Source organism: Saccopteryx leptura, chromosome 2 (genome assembly GCF_036850995.1).
Source record: "Saccopteryx leptura isolate mSacLep1 chromosome 2, mSacLep1_pri_phased_curated, whole genome shotgun sequence".
In the NCBI taxonomy this organism is placed as follows: domain Eukaryota; kingdom Metazoa; phylum Chordata; class Mammalia; order Chiroptera; family Emballonuridae; genus Saccopteryx; species Saccopteryx leptura.
The window spans coordinates 315,903,183-315,926,945 of record NC_089504.1 but is presented as its reverse complement, the minus strand read 5'-3'; the positions used below and the strand labels follow the sequence as shown (position 1 = coordinate 315,926,945).

Here is a 23,763-nt window from a genome sequence, read left to right as displayed (position 1 = left end):
GTGACCTTTCTTTGTGGCTTCCCAGCTCTGCAGGTGGCCTCCGGTCACCGAGGATCATAGCTGTGTGAGGGACACGGGCAGAGGTGGCTGGCTCCAAGGTGAGTGAGTAAAAAATGCTCTGTTTTTATTTGAGGCATCATTTCATGGGGACTATCTCCTTGTGAAGAATTGCTACATTCATTACATGAGTATCGTGGCTCTTAGACCACCTGTAGCGAACCTGCACACAGCCCCGCGCTCAGGAGGACCCCTTCCCTGCTTCAGTGATCTGTGGTCAGGACCATCGGGTGCCGAGTTGAACAATGATCCCTGCAAATGGTGCAGCCGGCTTCAAGTACGTGATTCTGAATTTCAGATCTGCGACGGCCCCCCGAGGGGCTGGTTCTCACATGTCAGTGGCTGGGAGACTCGACCTCTCGGGACCTGGGAGAGAAGGACACAGAGTCTAAAGTCAGACTTGGAGGAGGCGCCTGATGTTGGAACCACAGTGACAAGCCTTGACCTGGGGCCTGTCCAGCCCACACGCGGGTTTCATGTCTGTACCTGGGACTTCTCTGGTCCTGGACACAGAGGGCACAAAGCCTAGGACACTGGTGCCCAGGCAAAGCCCAAACTGAAGGGGGACTTTCTAGCTCAAGGGTCCTGTGTTATAATTTGGACACTTGAGACCGAGGTGAAGGGGGGAACCCTTTTCCCAACATAAGATGTTCCCACTGGTGACGTCTCTAGTGCCCGGGGTCTGCTCAGCCCCGCACACAATGTGGGAGGGGCACTCGGGCTCTGTGTGTGTATTTGATGGGAACTCAACACCATTTCCCTGGAAATGGTGGACTTTTGTCAGAATATCGTTACAAAGAAATTGAATGAATGGGTGCGGGAGAAAAGAAATGAGTGAAAAATAAGTAAATACATTGTATAGAAATAGCTTTGCAAGCTAGACAGACCTTTTGATAATCATTTCATAGCTGGGCTTCAAGGCAAAGTGTGTCCATATCTACCTCTGCACATAGCCTCCCCCTCAACAGTTCCTATCAGAGATCAACAAAGGGAATCCAGATACCTAGCTTTCCATTATGTCCTATTTCAACCTCATTCCACCGCTGTACAGCCCTGGAAGATGGTGCGATGGTCCGTTTAGTGTGTCCACTGGACTGAGCTGCAGCGTGTGCAGGTAATCTGGTTCAACATCATTCTGGGTGTCCCTGCGAGGGTGTTTTTGTATGAGATTAACATTAACTTGGGAGACTTGACAAAGGACCCAAACTCTCAAAGGACCCAAACAGACTTATATTTATTTTCTGTGTTTATGTGACATAATACTCTGTGCAAAATATGGGAGCAGAAATGATTGAGCAAAAGGAACGAAGGAATAATAATACTCGTGTTCACTTCCCTCGAGGGGATTGTGTCTGTGTGCAGGAGACTGCCTTCTCTTGGCAAGTGTCCCATTCCCTCTGCCCTGCAGCTGGGAAGACACATCTGGGAAGCCTTCTGCCCCCACAGCCTCCGTCAAAGATAGCACGAGGCCTGGGTCCAGATGTTGGCTACCGTGCAGAAAATAGTGCCTTTCTCAGTCGTCACATTGAAGGGTCAGTGGGTATCCATTGCCTCGAAGCCGAATGCTCCTCAAAGCTGTGTGGGAAGAGGTTGTCACCATCACAGGTGCTGCGTGGTGCTATCTGGCCTGCTCACCTGGACCTGGAAAAGGGAAGCCAGATGTGGGGACAGGGCTGGGGGTGGAGGCAGCAACCCCAGGAGTCGAGGAACAGACTTGTTTGCTTTCTTGCTCCACCAGTTATACCACATGAGACCCGGGAACCTTACTTGCCATCAGATATATAAACGGGCAAAATAAGGACTTATGTGTAGCATGATTTCTGTGAGTGCTAAAAACCTAGCACATCTCTCAGCAGCAGGAAGAGCACCTGGAAGAAAGGCAGTCGGCTGCGCCCGCCTGCGCCTGTCTGTCTGGCTGCCACTCTCACAGTCACTTCCTGCGCTGGGGCGGGCGCGTTTTTGTACAGGGGTCTGTCGGTCGTTCAGGGCTGTGTCAGAGCTGCTGGCTCAGAGATACACGGCCGAGTCCGTCAGCTCCAGCGAGCTCATGCTCAGCTTCGAGCTGTCGTTACCAAGGAACTGCTTCACGGAGAACCGCTCAGGGAAGTTTCCCTTTGCACTCTCCTCCTCATTGTAGTACTGGACGAGGAACTGGGGGCCCTGGCCCCGGGCCTGCTGGTACCAGTACACAGAGCGGTGGCCAGAGATTAAGGAACAGTGCAGGGTCGCTGACTGGTTCCTTGCTTTGATCAGGTGTTTGGGGCTCTGGGTGACTGCAGAGTCCACTGGGCCTATTGGGAGGAGACAGACAAAGGCTGGGGGTGAAGTACAGGGAAGTCCCCCCTGCATCTACCACCGGAAGGCTTGTGTCTCAGGGATGGCGGACGCCTGTCAGAGACTTAGACAGGGTGTCCGGGGCTCACCTGCTCCCAGGAGACAAAGGGCCACCCAGCAGAGGAGCCTGGGGCCCATGGCGGCATCCCAAGACGACTCCTAGCTCGGGGCGGGGTGTCCTGGGGTGAGCGGTCTGAAATGCTGGACCTCCCAGTTCCCTGATAGGAGCAGATGCCTGTGACGTCACTGCTCTGATGGAGATCGCCATGTAGGCCGCCTCCGGGCCCACTGTCCTTCTTAGCAGGACCCCGGGCTGGCCACTCTCTTCCAGTTACCTGCCTTGCCTGGCACTCTGCGGACAGGGTAGAGGAAGGTTCATAATTGGATATCTGCCTTTTGTGGGGGGAGGGAGAGTTCATTTGGGGATCAAACCTGTTGTTTTAATGCATAGTCTGGAAGATAGAGTCACAGAAGAGAACAGTTCACGTTATATAATTTAGAGAGAAGAAATTGAGATTTGGGGAAAGTCTGGGGAAGAAAATAAGATTAAAGATGGTTTAAAATAGAGCTGGAACTGCATGATTTTTTTTTTAAGAGACTGTTATTTATAACATGTTGATGTAGAATCGTCCTCTTTGCAGACCTTCCTGTCCTCTGTTGTCCCTGAAAAGGCTGCCCTCCCTGGGGCCCCAAGTCACGGGGAGTCTCCCCCGCAGTCCCCAGGTCTCACAGACCGGCAGCTGCAAGGCTGCTCCACGCTGGGCGGGGGAGTTTGTGCACAGCTCGCCGGTGACACTGCAGGGCTGTGACAGGGCTGCTGGCGCAGAGATACACGGCCGAGTCCATCAGCTCCAGTGAGCTCACGGCCAACTCAGAGCGGTGGTCGCTAAACTGCCGCACGGAGAACCGATCGGGCATGTTCCCCTTTGCTCCCTCTTTCAGGTTCAAATACTGGACGAGGAACTGGGGGCCCTGGCCCTGGGCCTGCTGGTACCAGTACACAGAGCGGTGGCCAGAGATTAAGGAACAGTACAGGGTCACTGACTGGTTCCTTGCTTTGATCAGATGTTTGGGGCTCTGGGTGACTGCAGAGTCCACTGGGCCTGTTGGGAGGAGACAGACAGAGGCTGGGGGTCAAGGACAGGGAAGTCCCCCCTGCAGCCCCCACCGGCAGGCTCGTGTCTCAGGGATGGCAGATGCCTGTCAGAGGCTTAGACAGGGTGTCCGGGGCTCACCTGCTCCCAGGAGACAAAGGGCCACACAGCAGAGGAGCCTGGGGCCCATGGCGGTATCCCTAGACGACTCCTAGCTCGGGGCGGGGTGTCCTGGGGTGAGCGGTCTGAAAAGCTGGACCTCCCAGTTCCCTGATAGGAGCAGATGCCTGTGACGTCACTGCTCTGATGGAGATCGCCATGTAGGCTGCCTCTGGGCTCACTGTCCCCTTGTCCTGCACAGCCCCCCTGCAGGGTTGCTACAGGTTGAGCACTGTCCCCATATGTCCACAGTATACCTTATTCTCCTCTGCCTGCCCCAGCCTGACACTAATTATGCAGTCTTTGGCATCCCAAGCCCTACACCACCCTCCCCCCAGCGCCCCTGTGGGCTCAGGGAGCCTGCCCCCTGGGCACATACTGAGGATCACGGCATATGTCCACTTCCTGGCAGTGAGGAGTCTGTGTGAGCTCCACATACGTTCCCAGGACCCACTCAGTCACCTCAAACTGCTTCCCCCATGCAAACAGGAAGCCCAGAGTTCCCTTAGGCTGTGCTTGCCTAGGCCACCCCCTCAGCCCTCTCAGGGTTGCTTGCAGAACTGAGGGTCCACAGCGCCTCCCAGTGGTGGGCTACCCACAGTCTCCTGGATTCACAGCTGTCTATATTAGGAGAACAAATTCTCCCCACCCATCACCCCTGCAGGCCCCCACCCCACCCTCACACTCACTGACTCTGCTGTTATCCCAGCCTGGCTGATTCAGGATTGATTTTCAATTATCCCCCTTTGTTTTGGAGGCAAAGATTATATGAACCAACATTTCGACTAATGAATACTGGATGAAGTAATCGCCATCACTATGCTAAGAAGGGAGAGACGGGCCACAATAACATTGGCCATTAAGATGCACAGTCTGCCGGTCCCACATGGACCCAGCCTGGAACCACTGCAGTCCACACCTCCTGTGTCAGATCCGCATAGCCCCCAATCTATATTTAAGTATCACCACCCTTTAAATAGTGCATTTTCATAAAGAGGGCTTGTACATTTTACCTACTTGTTTCTGAGATTATACAGTCTTGAGATACATACCCTACGAGGTCTAGTTAAGGTGGACCCAGTTGGGCTGACATCTGCCGTCATTACCCAGATGCTCTGCTCACTGGCAGCATGACTTTAATACATGCCCACAGGAGAGAAACTACTACAACTGGGCGTGTCTCTACAAGAAGACACATGTGTGAGCTTGTGCGCACACACACACACACACACACACGCGCGCACACATGTCCTTTAAGTGGCAAGAAGACCAAAGTTCTATTATTGAGCACAGCAATTTTTAAATCTGCTGTTCAGGTTCATGTAGAAGAAACACCTTCAATGTTGACAGGTGATGTCTCTAATGACGTGGTGGGTGGAGTGTGAGGGAGAATTTTGTACAGGCTCAGGGACTGGGTAAATGCCACTGTGACATAGTTTCCTCTGTCCCAGGTGGAACAGGGCCCATGTCACTTGGATTCAGCCAGGGCGCTTTATAGCCTGGTCATCTGGCCTGACTCTGAGAACACAGCTGCTCAGAATACCACACAGTTTGCAGAAAGCCCGGTGTGCCCCCCAGGGACTCCCTGCTGCATTTCAGATAGGAGGGGACCTAGGGAAGTAAAATAGTGGAGTGACTAATAACATTCCATGGCTATCTATAAGCGGGCATTCATTTATTCATTTCACAAGTATCAAAGTGCATTAATCGTAACTTAGCTTTTCCTATGAAAGTAAAGGAAAGGGGGAATGTTGTTTGTTGTTTCGAAGGGAATTTTGCCCCCCCCCCAATTTATATGGTGAAGTCCTAACCCCCGATGAGCATGCAACCTGGAGACAGAGCCTTTAGGGAGGTTAAGTGAGGAGATAAGGTGGGGACCCTAATCTGTTAGGACGGTGGCCTCATCAGAGGGGGAGACCCCAGAGAGCTTTCTGTCCGTCCAAGCACAAAGGAAAGACCATATGAGCACGCAGCGGGCCATCGGCCATCTGCAAACCAGGACTAGAGCCTTCCCCAGAAACCAGCCCTAGCCCCTTCCTCTCGGGGGTCCAGCCTCCAGCCGTGGGGAAATGAACGTCTGCTGTGGAAGAAGCCCTGTGGGTGGCATTTTGTTACAGCTGCCAGAGCAGACGAGTCAGTGGTTCAGTTCTGTGAAGGGTCTGGGTCAGAGGCAACTGAGAAGGCCCGGCTGAGTCCATCCTCGCAAGGTGAGCAGTCTCCGCGCTGTGCGGGGAGAAGGGAGGGCCTTCCGGGCCACGTGAGGAGCAGGCGCAGATGCAGAGGATGTGAAAGCCATCCGCCATCCCTGTCTCAGGAAGTGCTGAGCAGAGCTGAGGGTCAGAGACCGAGGCTCACCCTGAGGCTGCCTAGATGCGCTGCTCTGAAGGTCACTGGACTTGGGCAGTGATGCTTATTTTGGGGGGAGGTGGAGCACCACTGCCTGTTTATAGTCAGGGGGGCATGCCTTCCTCTGAGTTTGAGGGGGTACTTGACTGTCCCCCAAGAAGGCACAATTGGGATAAGCAGTGAAGAAGGAAGAAGTCAGAATCAACCGCGGGTTCTCACAACGTCGTGTGGTGATGGCCTCTCCCGGGACCGGCCCCCGGGGTGGCCGCGCTCTAAGGCCTTGCTCTATACCTCCCGGGTGTTGAAGAGTTTGGAAGAGGGGAGAAGAGTGACAATGTTACAAACAACCACTTCTTGCAGTTCTATCTCTGTTTTCAACCATCTTGGATCATATTTTCTTCCCCAGACTTTCCCCGAATATCAATTTCTTCCCCCGAAATTATATAAAGCAAATGATTATCTTCTGTAATTCTGTTTTCTCGACTATACATTTAACTAACAATTTTGATCCTCAAATGAACTGCCCCTATTCCAAAATAAGAGGCACCAGGTATCCAGCCCTTCCTCTGCCCTGTCCCCCAGAGCGGCAGGCGGGGAAGGAGACCAGTGAACGTGAGGGGGGAGCATCGGCCTCTGAGCACACCTTCCTGTCCTCTGTTGTCCCGGAAGAGCCAAGGCTGCACTCCCCGGGGCCCCATGTCGCTCTGAGTCCCCCCCCACCACCGCCCTGGGGTTCTCACAGACAACCCCGCAGCTCTGAGGTTGCTCCGCGCTGCACCTGCACCAGGAGTTTGAGCACAGCATGCTGGTGACACCGCAGGGCTGTGTCAAGGCTGCTGGCGCAGAGATACACGGCCGAGTCCCTCAGCCCCAGAGAGCTCATGGTCAGCTCCGAGCTGTAGTTGCCAAGAAACTGCTGCACCAAGAACCGCTCAGGGAAGTTTCCTTTTTCTCTCTCCTCCCCGTTGTAATACTCGATGAGGAACTGGGGTCCCTGGCTCCGGGCCTGCTGGTACCAGTACACAGAGCGGTGCCCAGAGAGAAAGGAACATCTCAGTGTCACCTTCTGTCCTCTGGTTTTTATCAGGTGTCTTGGAGTTTGGGTGACTCCTGAATGCACAGGGCCTGTGAGGGAGGGAGACAGGAGCTAGAGAAGGAGCAGGGGAGGGGCCCGATGGGGCCTTGGAGTCAGGCGCTGTCAGGCTTACACCAGAGATGCCCCACCTGGGCCGAGCACATACCTGGTCCCAGGAGATAAAGGGCCACACAGCAGAGGAGCCTGGAGCCCATGGCGGGGTGGGGCAGAGCTGGGCCGGAGTCTCCCTGCTCAGAGCTCTGGTCCTCTGAGAGCTGACATTCTGGGCACTCTTCTCTGATTAGAGGGCAGGTAGTGATGTCACTGCTCTGATGTCATTGCCTCTGCTGGGTCTCAGCGGATACAGGTACCCTGCTTTGTCCTGCAAAGCCTCTTGCATGACCTGTGGGGCTGGATGGGGCTGGTGTAGGAGCCCTGTCTTTATGCAGACCCTGTCTCTGTGCCCAGGGCATGCAGGCTGCCTGCTCCCAACTTTGCACCCTTTACTTAAGATTGTGAGCTCAGAAAGCCTCCCTAACCACTGCAAAGTAGGAATTCATGGCTCCTGGCTGGGGCAGCACCTGCAAATTAGTGTGTACACTATTGAGCCTTTTAGTAGATAAAAGCACAAACAAACCTATTTCTTAACCCTCTTGGTCCCAGGCAGCTAGCTCTGTCCCCATGTGCTGCCCCAGTAACCTTTGGAGAGCGTCAGCTCTATAGTGCCCCCGTGTGGCGTGTTCAGGCAGTAACTGAGATTTTGCCTTGGCCAAGATGCAAGAAGACAAAAATCCTGGGATGTGTTTAAATTAGAAACGATTTTTACCATTTGCTCTGTTTTTCTTTTTTAAACTAGAGGTAGACACACGTTCTAGTTGATTTTGGATTTATATTGTGAGAATAAACAAGAGGTCATGAGATGGACTGCAGATCGACCACCCAAGGATTTTTGATCATTAGGAACGAACAGAAGCTGTTTTATCTTTGCTGAAGCCGACAGCTTGCCCAAGGCAGATAATTTAGTATTGCCGCAGCCAGTGAGGCGACAGGCAGTGTTCTGGTCTGAGATGTCTGTCTCGGGCCTCACGGGAAATGCTGAACCGAGCCTGGGTTCCCACAGCTTCCTGGCTGGCCCCCGGGGATTTCTGCACAGGCAGGAGGCGACTCTGCGAGGCTGTGTCTCTGCTGCTGGCACAGAGGTACACGGCGGAGTCTTCCGGCTGCAGCGCGTCCATGTGCAGGTGTAACTGAGAGCTGTCTGTGCTGTTGGGTGTGAAGCGGCTCGGGACAGTCATGTTGTCAACGAGTTTCTTATAGTTCTAGGTAAACATGAGCTCCAGTGGCTTCTGAGCGCTCTGTTTGTACCAATACATAGCATTGTGGCCCAGGTGTTGTTCGCACTCCAGAGACTTCTTACTCCTCATCCCCATTACCAGGTGTTTTGGTTTCTGAGTAACTCCGGAGTCCATGCGGACTGTTGGGGAAAAGGGGCAAAATTCAGACAAAGCCCAGAAGGAAGGGTGTTGCTGCAGCCACAGGGGAATGGCTTGGAGTCCAAGGGCAGCCCGTTTGCACCCAACACTCACCTGCTCCCAGGAGACAGAAAGCCACACAGCAGAGCAGCCTGCAGCCCATGGTGGGGTCAGGACTGAGTGACATCATCTCACTAGGACATCCTGTCCTGAAGGGGGGTGCTAGGCTCTGGTGTCCTTGGTCTTGGTTGGTGGTTCTACCTATGATGTCACTGTCAGGCCCCAGGGGATGGTCCTTCCTCCCCTTTGATGCCTCATGTAGATTCTGTTGCTCACATATCAGAGTCAGGAAAACAGTCCAGGTTTATACTTTTCAGACCAAGAATCCCTTCCTATTACTTGGCCACTTTCTACACACACACACACAAGCACACACACACACATGTGTCTCCATCAGAGGGGCTGTGGTTTCTCCCCAACACCTCCTTCCTCATGGCTCCAGGGGATGGTGGGTGGGGACGGAGGGCAGAGGTTCTTGCTTGGGCCTCTGATCAGGGCCCAGCGCTGTGTCACTGGCCCCACAGAGGTAGAGGCTGCTGTCTGCAGGGTGTGCCCGCACCACTGTCAGAGCTAAGAATGTCAGGTTTGGATGGCTGATGGGGAACATGGTCTCATTAAAGCCCTGTTCATAAGTCACAGAAGAGCCCATTTTAGATGTTGCTATCGGTGTGAGGCCCTGTTTAGGGAACTGACGATACCAAATTACAACTGTGGCCTGGAAGTCCACAGCCCTGCACTGGATGGTCACGGGGGTCCCACGCGCACAGATGGCCCTGCGTGGGTGCTGGGAGATGACACTGGCGAGCCCGGAGCCTGCAAAAACAGAGATGAGACATGTGAGGATGCCACAGGACCCGTCCCTAGGGGTTACAGGTGGGGACTCATAGCCTCTCCCCTCACTTTCCCCCGGAGCCCAGAGTCCTGTGTTTTTAGTGAAATCTTCCTGTCAGATCCCTGGATTCACAGCCCTCCTCCTGTAGCTCCTGATTGGTGACTTCTTCTTCCACCATTTCCACTCCAGACTGATGTCCCCAATCACTATGGTTAGGATAAAACATCCCCACTCTCTGGCCACCACTTCACACATGACAACATGCACACACCCTTGGCCCAGCCACTCAGAGGAGGAGGCTCGTACCGGGCCCCAGGAGCAGCAGAAGCAGTAGCATCCTCAGGCGCTGGCCTCACCACCCTGCTCTCAGGACAGGGGGACCCTCCTCCACACCCATCACTGCTCCACCCCTTAGGGTGGGTGACAGGGTATGTAATCCCACTGTGCTCTCTGCTGCCACCTGGTGGTCACCTTTGCCAATGCTGCGAGATCCATTGCTCTTTGTCCCTATCAGAGAACCACCCACTCCCTGCTGAATGGGGCCTTGGAAATGTCCTAATCAGACTCCTAATTTTATAGAGGACACACGGAGACCTAGATCATTGAAAGGTCTTAAAGGAGTGTTTTACACTCATATTAGAAAAGGCCATGTTTGTGTAGTGAATGGCATTAAGGTGGCTCTGGGTCTGGTTCCAGAAATGTGTAGGACCACACCCTGGCAGGGTAGCTTGGTTGATTATAGCATCATCCTGAAGTACACAGGTTGCCAGTTAGATCCCCTGTCAAGGCACAAAGAGAAACCGTTGTTCCTGTCTCTCTTATGCTCTCTCTTTCCCTCTCTCTAAAATTAATAAAATAAACATTAGGCCCTGGCCAGTTCGCTCAGGGGTAGAGTGTCAGCCTGGCGTATGGAAGTCCCAGGTTCGATTTCCTGCCAGGGCACACAGGAGAAGCGCCCATCTGCTTCTCCACGCCTCCCCCTCTCCTTTCTCTTTCTCTCTCTTCCCTTCCCGCAGCCAAGGCTCCATTGAAGCAAAGTTGGCCCCGGGCGCTGAGGATGACTCCATGGGCTCTGCCTTGGGCGCTAGAATGGCTCCAGTTGTAGCAGAGCATCGCCCCCTGGTGGGCATGCCGGGTGGATCCTGGTCAGGCGCATGCGGGAGTCTATCTGCATCCTCAGTTTTCACTTCAGAAAAATACAAAACATAAATAAAAAAATAAATACATAAAATAAAATTAAAATTAAAAAATTATGTTGAGCCAGATGTCCAGCATCCAAATAATAGACAGTTGACTCACCCATTATCTTTATTCCTGAAGGTACAGCTTTGGCTGACCACAGCATTACATATTTTTATAAAGATTGTTAGACTCTGTCATGCTCATGAAAATGAACATGCATCATAGGTCTCTCCTCTTCAGATGCCCTGGAAACTGGGGAATCCGAGCCCCTTCACACAGTTCATCTCCTTCCCTGGCTCTGCCCCATCTGCTGTAGTCAGCAACCCTTCCTGCTCACCTGGAGCTGCTGGTGGCACATTCTTCCTTCTGTTTATGCTCTTTCAAGTAGGGTCTCTGAGCGCTCCTACCCACCTGACACACCACTTCTTTCCTGAGCTGGGTCTGCGCCGAGTTTGTGTTCTAAGAAAAGTGGGCGTTCAGCACTGTGGACTGGCTGCTGGTGCAGAAATAGACAGCCGAGTCCCTGGGCTCAGTAGACAGAATTTCCAGGCTGCAGGGTGAATGTTTGGGACACTGAGCTCTAATTAGCTCATTGATCTCTTCTGTTTATTCAAGAATTTCTTTGTTCTGAAAGTAGACCAAAAACTTGAGCTCTTCTTCTGGCCTCTAACGATACCAGAAAACATGATTATGTCTTGTTATGGGGACACAGTCCATCTTTGCTTTCTGTGCTTTTCCTTTGACCAGATGTCCAGGACTCTGGGTGACCGCAGTGTCCATGGAGCCTGTGGAGAATAAGACAGAGAGTGGGGACCACACCCAGGAGGCAGCCTGGTACTGCAGATGCAGGAGAGCATCCTGAGCCTGTAACCCGAGTTCCCAGGGGGACCCTACCTGCTCCCCAGACACAAAGGGCCACACAGCAGAGAAGCGCTAGGCACATAGTTGGCTCAGGAAAAAGGCAGTGACTGGTGGCCACACTCATCTGCAGCCTCCTTGTGACACGACACGGTCACTTCCCATAGGAGTCAGGGTCCCCAAGTGCATGAGACTGACACATTGCAGGGGAAGTGGGAAGCAGGGGGAGCTGCTGACAACCAGGAGTGTGAATGTCAAGTGGCTTTTATCTTCTTGTCCCTTTCTCTGCTCTTTCACTGTTTTTGTTATAAAATCACTTACACATCATTTATTTATTTGTTTGTTTAACCCATCAAATTGGTGCCACCCTCTTCCGTCCCCCATCACAGAACGAGTGCTACAGCTTGGGGCATTGCTCATAGCCCTTACTGTATGTATAGAACCATGTAGCAGCTCCTTACGCTAACAGTTTAAATGTTGAATATACCAGATAATATTTATGACAAATATGCAATGCATGAAGGGAAACAATAACGTCAGTACTCTTTCCTGAACTGATTGGCTTAGGAAATAGATGATCGCTGAGACTGTCAGCCTCTGTGTGATTCCTTCAGGTTTCATTGTTTCTTTTTCTCTACTTCCAGGAACCATAAACCTGACATTTCTATTCTCATTCACTTGTTTTTTGATTACTGGCTTTGGCACTTAGGAAACACTCTGTAAATTATGTATCATGTCATGTGGCATGTTTTTGAAATCTATCTAAGGAAAATATTCTGTTCATTATTTCCTGACATGTTCATTTTTCATTCTACACTATGTGAAATTAAAACATGGCTGCATATTATTTTAGGCAATTGATATTGACTAATAGGTAGCATTTCATTCCATTATCCAGTAGAATTTCTCATCCACTCTTCACTTGCTGTAGACTGCTTTTTGTCCTATGTGTTTATCTATGTGTTACTTTGAACATGACTGCATTTCTGTACCTTTCTTGCATACCTACACACAAGATGTCCCGATAGCGGGGAATGTAATGATAGCCAGAGGGTCACACTGTCAACTTTACCTGATTTACAAAAGGCTTTCCAAATTAACACAGCCGAATAACTAGTCAACAGTTCATAGGTGTCGTGAGATGTTCTGCGTCTCAGACTCAATTGGTGTTGAATTAGTTTTTAATATTTTTCCTGCCAATTGGGTTAAAACTGGGTCATTGAGGTTTCAGTCTGCATTTTTCTGATGACTGAGGCACTCAATTGTATTTTTAATATTTGTACGACTACAGGGATTTTTCTGAACTGCCCTTTGCACTGATTTTTATTTTTTGGTCAATTAGTAATTATTTCTTTGTAGCAGTTCTTTAGATATTTCCAATAAAAACCCATGTGAAACCAAGTGGTGTGTGTTGCTCACATAAGAGTCAAAAAAGCAATCCGGGTGTATCCTTTTTAGCTTAAGAATCTATTTCTGTCACTTGGTCACTACCTACGCCTAGCTCCATTCTCATCTACACACACACACACACACACACACACACACACACACACACACACACACGTGTCCCCATCAGAGGGGCTGTGGTTTCTCTCCAACACCTGCTTCCTCACGGCTCCAGGGAACAGTGGGTGGGGACGGGGGACAGAGGTTCTTGCTTGGGCCTCTGATCAGGGCCGGGCGCTGTGTCACTGGCCCCACAGAGGTAGAGGCTGCTGTCTGCAGGGTGCGCCCGTGCAACCTTCAGAGCTGAGAATGTCGTGTTTGGATGGTTGATGGGAAACGTGGTCTCATTAAATCCTTCTTCGTATGTTGAAGAGATGCCCTGGTTAGAGGTTGCCATCAGTGTGAGGTCCTGTCTGGGGAACTGACGATACCAAAACACAACTCTGGCCTGGAAGTCCACTGCCCGGCACTGGATGGTCACGGAGGTCCCACGCACACGGATGGCCCTGCGTGGGTGCTGGGAGACGACACCGGCGAGCCCGGAGCCTGCAGAAACAGAGGTGAGACATGTGAGGAGGTCACAGGACCCGTCCCTCGTGGCCACAGGTGGGGACTCACAGCCTCTCCCCTCACTTTCCCCTGGAGCCCAGAGTCCTGTGTTTTTAGTGAAATCTTTCGATCAGACATCTAGGATCACAGCCCTCACCCTGTTGCTCCTGACTGGTGCCTTCTCCCTCTACCGTTGGGGACTCCAGACAGATGTCCCCAATCACTATGGTCAGCATAAAACATCCCTACTCTCTGGCCACCACTTCACACATGACAACACGCACACACCCTTGGCCCAGCCACTCAGAGGAGGAGGCTCGTACCGGACCCCAGGAGCAGCAGAAGCAGTAGCATCCTCAGGCGCTGGCCTCACCACCCTGCTCTCAGGACAGGGGGACCCTCCTCCACACCCATCACTGCTCCACCCCTAGGGTGGGTGACAGGGTATGTAGTCCCACTGTGCTCTCTGCTGCCACCTGATGGTCGTCGGTGCCAATGCCACCAGTTCCATTGGTTTTTGTTCCTGTCGGAGAACCACCCACTTCCTGCTGAATGGGGCCTTGGAAATGTCCTAATCCCACTCCTAATTTTACTGAAGACACAGAGACCTAGATCATTGAAAAGTTTCAAGCGAGAGTTTTACACTCATATTAGAAAAGGTGTGTATGTTTGTGTAGTAAATAGTATTAAGGCAGCTCTGGGTCTGGTTCCTGAATTGTGTAGGCCTGCACCCTGTCAGGGTAGCTCGATTGGTTAGAGCATCGTCCTGAAGCACAGAAGTTGTCGGTTTGATCCCCTGTCAGGGCACATATAGGAGCAGATGTTCCTGTCTCTCTCTACCTCTCTCCCTTTCTCTCTCTAAAACCAATAATATAAACATTTTGAAAAATATCTTGGGCCCGATGTCCAGTGTCCAAATAATAGACAGTTGACCTGCCCATTATCCTTACTCCTTAAAGCACAGCTTTGGCTGACCACAGCATTACATATTTTTATAAAGATTGTTAGACTCTGTCATGCTCATGAAAATGGACATGCACCATAGGTCTCTCCTCGGCAGATGCCCTGGAAACTAGGGAATCCGAGCCCCTTCACACAGTTCGTCTCCTTCCCTGGCTCTGCCCCATCTGCTGTAGTCAGCATCCCTTCCTGCTCGCCTGGAGCTGCTGGTTACACATTCTTCCTTCTGTTTATGCTCTTTCAATTCGGGTCTCTGAGCGCTCCTACCCACCTGATTCACCACTTCTTTCCTGAGCTGGGTCTGCGCCGAGTTTGTGTTCTAAGAAAAGCGGGCATTCAGCACTGTGGACTGGCTGCTGGCGCAGAAATAAACAGCAAGTCCCTGGGCTCAGTGGCCGGGATTTCCAGGCTGCAGGGTGAGTTGCTGGGGCACTGAACTTTAAGTCGCTCATTGATCTCTTCTGTTTAATCAACAATGTCTTCATTCTGAAAGTAGACCAAAAACTTCAGCTCTTCTCCCGGCCTCTGATGATACCAGTAAATATAACTATGTCCTGTTATGGGGACATAGTCTATCATTGCTTTCTTTGCTTTTCCTTTAACCAGATGTCCAGGACTCTGGGTGACCGCGGTGTCCACGGAGCCTGTGGCAGAAGATACAGAGAGTAGGGACCACATCCAGGAGGCAGCCTGGTACTGCAGGTGCAGGAGAACATCCTGACCCTGGAACCCGAGTTCCCAGGGGGACCCTACCTGCTCCCCAGACACAAAGGGACACACAGCAGAGAAGCGCTAGGCACATGGTTGGAACAGGAAAAAGCAATGACAGGTGGCTACACTCATCTGCAGCCTCCTTGTGACAGGACACGGTCACTTCCCATAGACGTCAGGGTCCCCAAGTGCAGGAGAATGACACATTGCAGGGGAAGTGGGAGGCAGTGGGAGCTGCTAAAAACCAGGAGTTTGAATGTCAAGTGACTTTTATATTCCTGGTCCCTTTCTCTGCTCTTTCACTGTTTTTTTGTTTGTTTGTTTTTATAATATCACTTATGCATCATTTATTTATTTGTTTGTTTAGCCTGTCAAATTAGTGCCACCTTCTTCCGTCCCCCATCACAGAATGAGTGCTACAGCTTGGGGCTTTGCTCATAGCCCTTACTGTATACGTATAGAAGCATGTAGGGGCTCCTTACACTAACGGCTTAAATGTTGAATATACCAGATAATATTTATGACAATTATGCAGTGCATGAAGGGAAACAATAACGTGAGTACTCTTTCCTGAACTGATCGGCTTAGGAAATAGGTGATCGCTGAGACTGTCAGCCTCTGTGTGATTCCTTCAGGTTTCATTGTTTGTTCTCCTCTATTCCTGGGAACCATAACCCTAAAGTTTCTGTTCTCATTCACTTGTTTTTTTATTACTGTCTTTCCAACTTGGATAAAAATCTGTACAGTATAGATCGTGTCATTTGGCATGTCTTTGAAATCTATGTAAGGGTGTCCTAAGTAGGTCAAAAATATTTTTAATACTTATAGACCTCCAGGGTTTTCTGTAAACTACCCTTTGCCATGATTTCTTTTTGGTTGATTAGCTATTGTTTCTTTGTAGCAGTTCCTTATAGATTCCAGATAACAATCCTGTATTAAACGGAGTAGTGTGTGTTGCTCACATAACAGAGTCAGGAAAACAGTCCAGGCTTAGAGGAGCCCCAGGAGCAGCAGAAGCAGTGGGATCCTCATGTGCTGGTCTCACCACCCTGCTCTCAGGACAGGGGGACCCTGCTCTACACCCATCACTGCTCTACCCCTAGGGTGGGTGACAGGGTACATAATCCGCCAGTGCTTTCTGCTGCCACCTGGTGGTCACCTGTGCCAAGGCTGCGGGATCCATTGCTCTTTGTCCCTATCAGAGAACCACCCACTCCCTGCTGAAGGGGGCCTTGGAAATGTCCTAATCAGACTCCTAATTTTACAGAAGACACACGGACCCTAGATAATTGAAAGGCCTTAAACGAGTGTTTTAGACTCATATAAGAAAAGGGGCATATGTCTGTGTGGTAAATGGCATTATGGCCAGTTCTTGACTTCTGTGTCTACCCTCAACGTTACCTAGTGTAACTTCTGACTGTTGGTTTTTCTATTTTGTAATGCAAACACCTGGCTTAAATTTGTACTTCTGGAGGCCATCTCCAAAAACCTATTGCCCGACACAGGGACTAGATAAAGAGCCGGGCAGCAAGCTGTTTCCCTCTCTCACCTGCCCCCAGTCCTAGCCCCCAGCCCCCACCTCCAGGCGCCTTTGTTCTAGAGATCTTAGGTTGGTTTTAATAACTGACCACTCTGGGCCACTTGCTTCTTCTCTCCCTGTGCTTCAAATTCCTGTTCTTGAGTTTTAAATTCAACGATATGGAGTGAGCCCATGAAACCCTAGGCCCCCAGTCTCTACCCCAATAAAGGCCAAAGCTCTGGCTTGGGCATGCTCTGCCTGTCTGCCTGCAACTGTACTTTGTGACCTCAGGTGTGCCATGTAATTTTCAGGGTACAGCAGCAGCCGCTTTGGGTGGCCCGTGGAGGTAGAAGAAAGGGGACAAGTCTGGGGACTTAGCACAGGAAAGCTCTGCCACCTGGTGGGAAAGCAGGGCTGGGGACATCTTTATGCACGGGGAGGAGGTGGCCATGCTTCACTGTGTCTCTACTGTTAGCACAGAGGTACAGCGCCGTCTGGTTCTTCTGGGTTGATGTCACTGTGAGAGGGAAGAATGCCTTCTTCTCCCAGGAGGCGCGGTAGCCTGCAGCTGCGTCTTCCACCTGCACATCTTTTACAACTTGGGAGAGGAAAAGCCATCTCAGACCTTGCCCTGGGTCCTGTCAGTACCAGTACATGGAGTCATAATCAAAGTCCTGTTCAAATTCCAAGGTCACCTCTCGTCCTTCCTCACTGAGCACGTAATTTGGGGTCTGCATCACTCCACCATCCACTGTGCCTATGAGAGAAAGAGAAAGGCTATGAAGACATGCCCAAGAGGGTCCCCCCTTGAAATGACCATGCATTCACCTGCCTTTGGATTTCCTGCTGTTACAGGGGTCGGGGAGGCTTAGATCTGGAGCATGGTCCCTTCCAGATGGGAATTTGCTTCCTGAACCCAGGACTCACCTGCTCCCAGGAGACAAAGGGCCATGCAGCAGAGGACCTGGTTGCTCATAGTGGGAAGGGGGTCCCCTTGTGGCACCAAGCACTTGCAGGATGACAACTGAGGCAAGGAACTTAGCTCTGGGAAGCCCTTGGCTCTGTGTGTGGAACTTGCCAGAAGCTAGAATGGATAGTGGAAAGGGATCCTGGAGATCTTCAAAATGGGCTCCCTAATTTTGCAGATGAGATTGAGCTGAGATCCAAATTATTTGTACCCCCTACCTTCTTGGGCATCCCTCTCAAAACTCTGCATTTCATCTGGCCTGCATGATGGAATGGACTTCTTAGAGTCCTCTTGGCTGAGTGGGCGGGCACCCAGCAGAGAGTCTCACTCTGATTGGCCCGTTGGCTTTGACCTTCGCAGTTGTGGTAATATTTGATCACTGCAGCAGCCCTGAAGACATTCCAGTGTGTCACACAAGAACATAGACTTCATCTCTGATCCCATCGTTACCATGGAGACTGCTCTGCTCTAGATCCATCCTGCATTTGCACCCCACACCCCAGTTTCATTCTAGAACCTTCTCCCTGTGGCTGGTTTTCCTCTTATCATTCTTGTTCTCTTGATCACAGGTAATCAACCTTTTTATACCTACCGCCCACTTTTGTATCTCTGTTAGTAGTAAAATTTTCTAACTGCCAACTGGTTCCACGGTAATGATGATTTATAAAGTAGGGAAGTAACTTTACTTTATAAAATCTATAAAGCAGAGTTACAGCAAGTTAAAACATATAATAGTAATTACTTACCAAGTACTTTATGTCGGATTTTTGCTAAGTTTGGCAGAACAAATCTTTATAAAACAACTTACTATAGTTAAATCTATCTTTTTATTTATACTTTGGTTGCTCCGCTACCACCCACCATGAAAGCTGGAGCGCCCCCTAGCGGGCAGTAGGGACCAGGTGGACTCCCACTGTCTTAGATGTTTCTCTGCATCAGTGCCCTATCAGAACTTGCAGTTGTGTGTTCCTTGGCTTTCATTTCTTTCCTGAGTTCAATCAAAAAGATTTTTTTTGTTGTTGGTGTTGTTTCTCCCTGTTTTCCCCATTTCTGTTCATAATTCTTGAATCTCTGGTTAGGTTGGTCATGTTATCTTCAACTGCTTGCTGGAATATATGTGTTTGGAGTATAGGCTTGAATTTTTCTTTTGACACGTGACTGTTCTTTGGAGGAGCTGAGGAGCTAGTGGAAGGTGGTGTTTCCCTCTGCCCTCTGGATTTTATGTTCCTTTTGTTCATTTTCATGATGTTGGGGAGTTTACAATATACAGTACTCAGTTTAATGAGATCTTTTCCCATCGGTCTAGTGAAGTCCAGACACTTGAGTAAGTGTTGTCTTCATGGGACTGAGGGGGTGAGTCCTCTTATTTCATGGTCTCTTTTGTTTTACATCTACCTGCTCCTCTAGAGCAGAGAGGGGAGGGACCCGAGTGTGTGAAATAAGTTCAGAAAATCAAACTCTGGAACCGTGGCAGAGTCACGAGGTCTATGCCCCGTCCCGGTGAGGGTGGACTTGCTTGGTCTGAGTGCACTTGCAGTGACTCTGCGTCCGTCTGCCTTTGGAGCTCCTGAGACTGCTTTCATCCGAGCACAGGGAAAGAACCACTCTCTCTAGGTACCCAACTACCGTGAGTGGATGAGATTTAAAAAAAAATTCAATGGGATAACAAAAAAGTTGAGATATGTTTCTCATGAGCAAAAATTTGTCTCCTCAATTGCAGACAAATGTATCCAACCCTATTTTCCCCATCACTGGGATATCCTGTCACAGGAGGCTTTAGGTCTGACATCCGTACACACCTGCTCAGGCCCCAGGCAAGATGACCAGAATTGTTCCAGAAAGAGTAAGTGGCTGTACACCGTGGGCGAAAAAGCACAACCATCTGAGTCACACAGACCTGGGTTTTTATCTTCTTTCTCTCTCTCTCTCTCTCTCTCTCTCTCTCTCTCTCTCTCTCTCTGTTTGAGAAAGAAAAATAAACCCCTGGCACCATACTTCCTTATATTGAAAATGAAGAAAACATTTCCTTTGCTTGCTTACCTTGCTTTTTCAATAAAATTCTCTATTTAAAGCATGCAGTGTGAACTTGAAATAGAGTATGAAGTGAAGGAAGGAGAACTGTTGGTCAATAAATATTTAACCCGACAGACCGTGTCCAGTGTGCAAACATTTTTACCTCCTGCGGGTGACAGTCTCAGTTCCTGAGCTCGGGCTGGGAGGGTCTGTGCACTTTCTACAGCCCTCCCCCATTCCCACCCTCTCTTGGCACAATGCCTCCCAGCTGGTTTGTCAGCTTATCAGACACCCTGTCCCCTCCCCCAGCTGGGCCGCGGCTGTGTCTGTCTGGGGCAGGGGCAGGGCCAGGGGGAGTTTCTGTCCTGGGAGGCTGTGGCTCTGAACTGGTGTGGACAAGGAGGTGGCACAGAAATAGACTGCGGAGTCGCCGGGCTCCACTGCCTGGATCTTGAAGACATTGGGTCCCTCTTTGGGAAATTCAGCAGAAAAGCGTTCTGCTGGCATCCCTGACTTGTCCAAAATTTCTGCTTCCCGGAGGTAAATCATGAATTTCATCCCTTCCTCTGGGAGCTGCCGATACCAGGAAACATAAATGTGGCCTTTCACCGGGTTGCATATTAGCGTTGCCTCCTGTCCTCTTGCCATGACCAGGTGTCTTGGGTTCTGGGTGACGCTGGCGCTGGTGGGACCTCAGAGGAGAAGAAATGCGTGAGACAAAGTCCTCATCACAGAGGAAGGTTGTAGCTTACAATGAAGCAAATAGTCCAAGGCAAGCCCAAATAGCCTTGACATTTCCTGTGTTCATTTAAAAATTCACATCAATTCTGCTTGTTGCTCCATCATGCAAATCATTTGTTTTATATAAATGCTAATACCTTTCAGAAAATCTCTGGGCAACACGGTGGACCAGAGCATGTTGGGGACACAGCTAAGGAGCCCAATGAGGCTGATCCCTGCACTCACCTGCCCCCACGAGCCAGATGAACACCCAGCAGCGGAGTGTGCCGCCCATAACTGAGCTGGGCACGAGGGGAGAGATAGGCAGGCAGCCCAGGAGCCAGACCTCATAGCTGCCTCCCAGGAGGCGGGTCTTCCTGTGACGTCACCATTTCCAGTGGATCCTGTTCTCTTCAGAAGCGATCTCGTGCAGTCCTTGAATGGTACATCTTGTTTTCCTAACTACACAAACAACCTGGCTTAGTAGGTGTTAGCATGGGGCTTCTGTTGCGCAGGGGAAGCTGGGAGAGAGGAGCACCTTTATTACTGGTTCTTAGTTTATGAACGATTCATATTCGCCATGTCCCTCTCCACGTTGTCTAACTTTTGCTTCTTTATTTTCCTTTCATCTGGCTCATTTTATTTTTCATTGTTTATGTTGCTGAGTGGAGGTAGTTACCAGATGTGACATCTGGGTTTACAGGGACGTGGCGGCCAGGATGGTGGGGGGAAATGAGAGGCAGGAAATGATCGGACTCACTCTCCTTCTTTCCACCTTCATCTCAGCTAAGCAATCATTTCGAGCATCTTGAAGAACCTTATTTTATGGCTTATAATAGATTTTTTTCTCATCTCTTGCTATTCTGTTTGCATGTTTAAAGTAAGTACCTGTTTCAGAGAACAAACATGAGAAAAAGTACAAACTCTCCCTCTCCCCTCATGTCCTTGATTCTATCTATCAATATCTACCTGTAGTATTCTCTGTAATCGTGGCCGGGTTACTGATATTTGAGGGATCTTCCTTCCTTTCATTCTTCTGTTCTTCTTTCCTATCCTGTGGCATCAAATAAAATCACGTGAGCTCTGGCTGAATAGCTCAGTTGTTTAGAGCATTGTCCCAATGTACCAAGGTTGTGGGTTCAATGCCTGGTCAGGGCACACACAAGAATCAACCAATGAATGCATAAATAAGTGGAATGACAAATTGATGTTTCTCTCTCTGTCTCTTTCTCTCTCTAAAATCAATAAATGGAAAATAAAATTATATGGACACCCACTTGTTCTAGGCAGAGTGAAGGAAGATTTAAAGGAGAACAAGGCACAGTTCCCCCCCCCCCCCATGAGCATGAACAGGCCCCATGGAGGAGGTGTAACTTGTACATCTAGAACCCTCCAGGCTCTGGGTAATATATAAGATCATGTAAACCTTTAGTAACATGATCTGAGTAATGGCCCAAGGCCTTGGCTTATTAACAGCAGGATCCTGAGGCCTCCCTCAAAGGCTCTCATGATTTTGGGGAGAATTCAGTAGGTTTCACCAAATGTATACTTCAATCAAAATGCAGCTGCCGTCCACGCTTGGAGCTATTTTTCCTGGAGATGCTCCAAATTACTCACAAATGCTTCTGATGAAAATGTCATCATCAGGCACCCATGCATAGCCCAAAGGGACTTTTCCTAGATGCAGTTAGAGCCACTAATCCTCAGGCTACCAGGGCCATGTTGGAGGTGAGCTCACTGCTTAGGTTTCAAAGGCACTCTGCTCATGTGCAGTCTAACCAAGCACCTTGCGAAGGGTTCCATCAGCTTCTGGCTGGGTACGAACCTTCTGTCTGCAGGCTCAAACCCAGTCAAAGGGGTCAGATAAGGTCAGATGCGGTGCCAACCATTTTTACTCTCTCCTGTTCATTACTGCATGCTCCAAAGCAAACCTCCCTCTAGACTTTGCTAAATCAAATGTGGTAATGAGGAGCTAAATCTCATGATTTTGATATTAAAAGAGTAACTTGTAACTGTCCATATTCCATTGATGCAGAGTCAATCCATTACATGTAATGTGACGTATTTGTATCTAAGTGAGTATTTTTTTTACAATTACTATAAAAAATTAATAGGTTTGTAATCATAATTGCAATATAAAATATTACAAATGTTTTATTTTGCATTTATCATATTATAATGTATTATTGTTGCAATGAATAAAATGTTTCCTTTATTTACGATATTGTTTTCTTCAATTTATGATTGTCCTCCTTTTCATTGTAAAAAAGTTGGTCACCTTATTAGTAATTATGCCAGGACAACAGGCCTGAGCCAGGGTGGCCATGATGAACCCAAGCCTTTGATAGCCTCACATGGATAACTTTCTGACATGTTCCCTTACTGCCACCTGGTGGCAGTGTGGGGGATTGTAGGAAATAAATAGATACCATTTTCTTCTATAAGATCCCATTCCACGTCAGTGTCAATGTTGAAACGTTCAGGAATGCTCTAGAACAGGCATCCCCAAACTACGACCCACGGGCCACATGCGGCCCCCTGAGGCCATTTATCAGGCCTCCCCGCCGCACTTCTGGAAGGGGCACCTCTTTCATTGGTGGTCAGTGAGAGGAGCACTGTATGTGGCGGCCCTCCAACAGTCTGAGGGACAGTGAACTGGCCCCCTGTGTAAAAAGTTTGGGGACCCCTGCTCTAGAACGTCCCTTCCCACCAGATGTTCTCCGGATTGGTATTATCTGCATGTACAGTGATGCTTAGTTATGGCCAGAGGGCCATGGCCTGTTCTCCACAGCAACCCCTGGTGTTCGTACAAGTGGGGAAAACAAAGATCTATCCCGAGTCAGAGAATCAGTCATGTTGGCCCTTGGAGACCAAATCGTGCAAGTCTCTTATTTTAAAAATGAGAACACTTCTGAGTCCCCGAGAGGTGAGAGCAGATGCTAATGTCTTACAGCAAGAAAACAAAAGCAACAAAAAGAAACCCACAAAAAAATAAAACAACAACAACAGAAGCAGAGTTGATTAGGAAGCAGGTTTCCTGACTTTGATTCTAGGGTCTGTAGCTGTGGAGCCTGCAAGAGAGAAAGAGGAGAGGGAGAGCTGAGTGTTAGACGTTGCACAGGAAAGCCCAGGTTCCCGGGGCAGCTGTATGGGGACTTGAGGTTGGGTTTCCTGGAAGAGTCCCTGCATCAGGGTTCCTTATCAACATGTTTTCTCCCTTCCCCTGGTAGGGTTGTGGTATCCGCACCCTCACAGGCATCCCCATTTAATCCCTGCCCTCAAGGGCTGCCTGTCTCGTGACGATGCATACCTGGGTTCAGAGGATGCTAACACACCTGTAGTAGTCAGGATCCGATTCTTCTGCAAAGAACTCGTGGCCTCCGATGCGTACATCGATGGGGAAAGAGTT

The 23,763-nt window shown here is 49.8% G+C and overlaps 3 gene segments (V, D, J or C); all 3 read right to left on the bottom strand.

Moving 5' to 3' along the window:
• Window positions 1-2,056: 2,056 nt before the first annotated feature.
• On the bottom strand, window positions 2,057-2,576 carry LOC136393556 (T cell receptor beta variable 5-5-like). The segment is given in 2 exon segments: window positions 2,057-2,348; window positions 2,481-2,576. Coding segments are annotated over 2 exon segments (333 nt in total).
• Window positions 2,577-3,117: 541 nt separating this feature from the next.
• On the bottom strand, window positions 3,118-3,680 carry LOC136392215 (T cell receptor beta variable 5-5-like). The segment is given in 2 exon segments: window positions 3,118-3,494; window positions 3,627-3,680. Coding segments are annotated over 2 exon segments (426 nt in total).
• Window positions 3,681-6,726: 3,046 nt separating this feature from the next.
• On the bottom strand, window positions 6,727-7,280 carry LOC136392214 (T cell receptor beta variable 5-5-like). The segment is given in 2 exon segments: window positions 6,727-7,115; window positions 7,232-7,280. Coding segments are annotated over 2 exon segments (438 nt in total).
• Window positions 7,281-23,763: the final 16,483 nt, after the last annotated feature.